At 34.1% G+C, this 5,883-nt stretch overlaps 1 protein-coding gene across 1 annotated transcript in view; it reads left to right on the forward strand.

Moving 5' to 3' along the window:
* Positions 1-1,351, forward strand: part of UBE2V2 (ubiquitin conjugating enzyme E2 V2) — a 68,873-nt gene extending 67,522 nt beyond the window's left edge. The window contains exon 4 of the mRNA XM_017516410.2: positions 456-1,351. Coding sequence (XP_017371899.2) covers positions 456-602 — 147 coding nt within the window. The 3' untranslated portion in view covers positions 603-1,351. The remainder of the gene's footprint in view (positions 1-455) is intronic.
* The last annotated feature ends 4,532 nt before the right edge of the window (positions 1,352-5,883 follow it).

The following is a 5,883-nucleotide window of genomic DNA, read 5'->3' on the forward strand; positions in this document are numbered from 1 at the left end:
CAAAAAAAAAAAAAAAAAAGACTTATTTGGAATAGTGCATAGAATACACTGGAAATTAAAATCTGAAAGAAGAGATCAGGTTAGTAGCTTTCGTCTAAATCTCAGTGTGAGGTGATTCCCCAGATTTTGGGTAGTGACATTGGAAATGGAGAGGAACCTTTTGACCTTCATTAAGAAGGAATTGGTTTATTTATTTACAAAGTAGTTACTTAATATAACATTTATTTCTGATGACCAAAGTTCACTATATGTTTTATATGTTTATATTTTCCCTAAATATTAAACTAATTTTGATAAAGTATACTAATTATGGTATTAGTAATTTCATGGTGTACTTGTGAAAATAGAGACAAGCTATGAATTTTCAAAATCATTCTTATTAGAATATGCTTAAAAAATTGGTGCCATAGTACTTTAAACTTGCTAGTTAACTGTACTCTTTCCTCCCCTTTCAGGTGGATGCCCGGAGCATACCAGTGTTAGCAAAATGGCAAAATTCATATAGCATTAAAGTTGTACTTCAAGAGCTAAGACGTCTAATGATGTCCAAAGAAAATATGAAGCTTCCACAGCCTCCAGAAGGACAAACATACAACAATTAATTTTAGTGGATCTCAAACTTGTCTTAAATCAACAACCTTCTACTCATGTTAATGTCTTGATTAAATATCACAATGCAAAATACCCACACATTAAGTAAAAGAATTCCAGCTGGTAAACATGACCTGGACATTTGTAAGAATATATTTAATATATGTACACCCATTATGTTTTCAGGTAACAGGAGGAAAAATGCAGCACAATTTTTTTTCTCTTGTAAGGCACTGTCATTTAAACATAAACCTGGAGTACTCGAAATAGAATTCAGGTTTACAAGATGAAAGCGTGTGGAGAAGTGTCAGATGGCAGTGGAAGCATGTGTGTTTCTAAAAAGTAAAAATCTCAAGAAAGAAAACAGAAATGGCATGCTTTATCCATCTTGCTTAGTGAAAGAGCTGCAGTTGAAATTGTTTAAATCGTAGCAGGTACAATGAATATTGTCACAAATGTGTTAATTTTTGAAGCGGTGTGGGTGCTGACTACTAGTAGTATCAAAAATATGTTCAGGATTGTTTTGATACCTGTATTTATAATAAAAAATGTTGGGGGGAGTTGATGAATTTCTGTTAAAAGCTGTTCTTGTGTGTTACATGTAACAGACATGGTAAATATTTGTTTACAGTTTTTGTTTAACAAACCATGCATTTAAGTTTAAGTGAAGTCAACAAAAAGGAAATAGGTATATGGATATGTGATTTTGAGATTAAAGTTAGTCTTAAAATGTAAATAAAATGTGGAACGTGTCCTCAGAGACTGTGCCATTTCTATTATGTTGATGTAGTATATGTACAGTACTAAGGAAGCAGAAATTGGAATTATTGTAGCTTTTCTTTTATACACACCCTTTATTATTTATCCTATTTTGTGTACTTCTTTTGAATTAGAATTTGCAGACTGTTTCAGAAAAGAAATTACCTAGTTTAATTTCTTCTTTGGATAAGGAGGAATCCTAGGTATTATATTTTGAACTTGATTTCACCAGAATTAATATTATTAAAAAGATCTTTGCACCCTGGCAATTCTTTCAGAATTATAGGTTGCAAATTATCTAAATATACACCTCATTTTTTAAAAAATCGTAACACCTTTTTTAGTTATTTTTCTGTGAAGCTTTTGGTCAGTAAATAGGGTGAACTAATTGGAGACATTTTCTCTTCCAATTAGTGCTTTTAACACTAATAAGGATAACTTTATTCATTCCATGTACTCTCCACTCTAATAAATATGTAACTCTGGAGTTGAAAATTCATTTATGTTCTGCTTTTACCAAAGTGACGTGAGGCTTTTAGGTAACTTTTACTTCAAAGTACTGGATACAAAGCTTTGTTGAAAATGCTGTTTGATTAATTCACTGAAGAATATAGAAAGGTGATGGCTCCTTTTATTTTGTCAAGCTTAATAATTTGTCTCATACTTTACCCTGCTATATATAGGCCAACCAAAACCTTGATTATCAAATATTAAATTATATCTTCAAACTTTGCTTATAAAGTATTGGCCTCACGGTGGCTCACACCTGTAATCCCAGCACTTTGGGAGGCTGAGGCGGGAGATCACTTGAGGTCAGGAGCTTGAGCCTTGCCAACATGGTGACGGTGGTGGGCGGCTGTAGTCCCAGCTACCCAGGAGGCTGAGGCAGGAGAATTGCTTGAACCTGAGAATCGGAGGTTGCAGTGGGCCAAGATCACGCCACTGCACTCCAGCCTAGCGACAAAGCGCGACTCCGTAAAAAAAAAAAAAAAAGGAAAAATAATGATAATTACTTTTATAGTAGAATAAGTTTCTCAAACATGCCCTGAAAGTCTTATATCAAGCTCATTCAAAGTTAAAGCTTTGAGCTGCCTTTTCTTGGCCAGTGGTACATTAAAGTCACTGATATTTTATGTAAACATTAATTTCAGCATGGCTGCTCTATTTTAATTATCAAAAATGTTTAAAATGCTTTAAGATAACACAGATAACATACACGTACAAGTTAGTGCATATGTAATTTGTTAAATTTGAAATGAATTATTACCTTGAAAAACAGTCTTAAAATTTTTTTAATGGGTTGAAGATTAAATTGAATTATACTGACACTGTAGTCTAATGGTAACTGATGATCTGAATCCAACTCTCTGATAACTTTCTTTCCACTTTGAAAATGTGTCTTGTCGTACATGGAAGCTAGTAATTACTTGAATGCTGTTGGCAGGATGATGATCTGGGTACCTCAGTCTCTTGTCCTCTTTCTTTTCCCCATATCCACCGTTGTGAAGTTGCCAACCCCGCTTCCTCTTCCCCTGCCAAGTACATGTTGTCAGAGTCAGCCCTATAATGTTCATTTCCCCTCTTGTTTGTGGGATTATGGATCTCTGCAGAAATCTGCATGCCAATTAACCCATTTCTAAAGCAGAATCCATTTTGCATGTCACAATCTAGATGTACATGGCAATCTGAGACACACTGGAGACTGTAAGAGGAATTAATACAGAAACACTTAAGTTATAGTAACATTTGGAAGAAATTTTGCCTTTGTTTTGTAAAGTGGCTAAGGTTGTAGGAGTGTATGGTATTACCTTTTAAATGAACTGTAAAATTGCCTTAGAAATTTGTTTAAAAGGCTAGCAAGTGAAACCCTTGAGGATGATCATATATTAATAAAGATTACCAAAAGAAACTTCTTGTCCTATTAGGTCAATGCTATGATTTAATGATTTAAATTACTTAATCAATTTTAAGAATTGATAATTTTAAAAAAAGGTTTCTAGCATTCTAAAGTAATGTCATTTGTTGTAGGTTTATGGGTTTTGGAACTATAGCAATTTGGAACATAAACATTTTGAAGGATAGTCAATGGTATTTAGCCTTGAATGTAAAAATAGAACATTTATTGTTTTATGTTATTAAAAATAATTTATCACACTTAGAATTTAAGGTTTTCCCAGAGTGGATTTGTTTGACTCATGGTTTATTAGCCAAGATTACTTAACAGTATGTTGATTTTAATGTCAATTCCCACTAAATATGTAATATTGACAAATACATATGAAATTAATACTGTTTTGAAAATGTAGAGGACACAGGCGGGAATTATGAATGCTTTTTTCTTAATGGGTTTGGTGTGTGTGGCTTTGGATAGTTCTGGTGCATCATGGAAAGACAGCAGTGAACTGTAGCCTGCTGTCAAAACTATCCACTCTTTTAATGAGCATGTGACTGTATTAGGCACATTTTGAAGAATATAAGTATTGATGATAAAGTATCATGCATAACAGGATTTTGGAGGTATTTCAGGAATTTTATAAGTATGCTTTTTAGGTATCTGTGTAATGTCATGGTATCATTTATTGCTGGGATGGATCGAAAGGCACTGGTTTTGCTTTTCTGATAGGTATCAAAATCATTTTCCGTACCAGCTTGCCTGGCTTTTAATTATTGTCACACACACAAACACGAAATTCAACTCCTCAAGGTTTGGGAAAAGTGTGTATTTTTTTTTTTGTATGTAAAAATAAAAGCGTCATAAAAAGTAATGGATGAATTGTATTATAGGATTGATAGGAGCATTAGTAGTTTTTACCCGATACTGACTTTACTATAAAGTAGGAAATGCATAGGAAGGAATGCCTCTTCCACTAAAATAATATGCCTTATAGAATGGATGAAATCTTACCATAATTCATACTGAAAATGTCTATTTAAAAGTATTGTGGAGTGTTGAAAATAAAGATACCCTATAAGTATTTTCTGAAGAGAAAATTAAGGTGTTTAATGATATAGGAAATAAGTGACAAGCTAAAGTCATTTTGTTGAAATAAAGGAGTTTTGCAAACTGAAGGAGTGAGTTACATGTTTGAAAAAAAAAAAAAAAATCATTGGACCTGAGGAGGTGTTGCTATGGTGTTTATATCCTTAGTAGGATATTTTCATCTAGAAAATTCCTAAGAGTGCTCCATCTCATGTTTAAAAAAGAATTTTTTTTTTTTTAGAGACAGGGTCTTGCTCTGTCACGCAGCTGGAGTGCATTGGTGTGATGATGATTTACTGCACTTTGATATCCTGGGCTCCAGTGATGCTCCTGCCTCAGCTTCCTCAGTAGCTGGGACTACAGGTGCAGGCCAACATGTCTGTTTTTTGTTGTTGTTGTTGTTGTTGTTGTTGATTTTTGTTTTTGTTAGAGACAGGGTCTCACTATATTGTACAGGCTGGTCTCAAACTCTTGGCCTCAAGTGATCTTCCTGCCTTAGCCTCCTAAATGCTGGGATTACGGGCATGAGCCACCATGCCTGGCCAGCATCTCACATTTCTACGTAGTCTATAAGACCATCTCAAAGTTTTTGCTACAGGTTAATTTGTGAAATAAATGATAAAGGCTGATAGATCTTGTTTTATTAGAAGGATTCCAGGGATTACCCTTTCTCAAATGTTGAACTGACCAAATACCATGAAAGTGTTGTGCAGTGATCCATTTGCTGCCAAATATATGGACTTAATGTGTGAATTCTTACTATACAAAAGCAGAATTACTATTCTTAGTTGGCACTAGGAAACCAATAGTCATAAGAAACCTGTGGTCAATAGAAATGCAGATTGTCCGCCTTATCCATAGTGAATACTTTCCATTGCTTGTTCAGTACAGTGGTTGGGTAATGAAAGGCAACATTGTTCAGAGATGACAGGGAGGCCTTTGTGTGTGTGTTTTTTTTTCTTTTGACAAGCATTCCTCCTGCCTCAGCCTCCAGAGCAGGTAAACCACAGGCACACACCACCACACTCAGCTAATTAAAAAAATTGTTTTTGTAGAGATGGTCTTGCTATGTTGTCCAGGCTGGTGTCAAACTCCTGGCCTCAAGCCGTCCTCTTCCCTTGGCCTCCCAAAGTGCTGGGATTACAGGCATGAGTCACCTTGCCCAGCTGTTTGTTTTTTTCCTTTTAATAATAGGTTACAAAGTAATCTCGAAAATTCACATTATTGTGAAATGAGATTTTAACCAGACATCCTCATATTAACATGTAGTAAAATTTGTTTTAATACTGAATGTCTTTTTTAATTGAAATACTGTTATCCATTTATAATTAATAAACATGATACTTGATACTTGGCAAGTGCTTTATTACATTTGATAGCCCTTGAGGCTCATCAGCCTTTAACTTGAAGAACAGATTTTCTCCACAGTCAATAATTGATAAAGAGAAATACATTGTTTTATTCCTTATCAAGCCATATTAGCCAATTAAGTAATGGCAATCAAATGTTCTGATTACATCCATTATTATAAATTGTCTTTTTGTTACTATAAT

This window comes from Cebus imitator, unplaced genomic scaffold (genome assembly GCF_001604975.1).
Source record: "Cebus imitator isolate Cc_AM_T3 unplaced genomic scaffold, Cebus_imitator-1.0 Scaffold584, whole genome shotgun sequence".
Classification (NCBI taxonomy): domain Eukaryota; kingdom Metazoa; phylum Chordata; class Mammalia; order Primates; family Cebidae; genus Cebus; species Cebus imitator.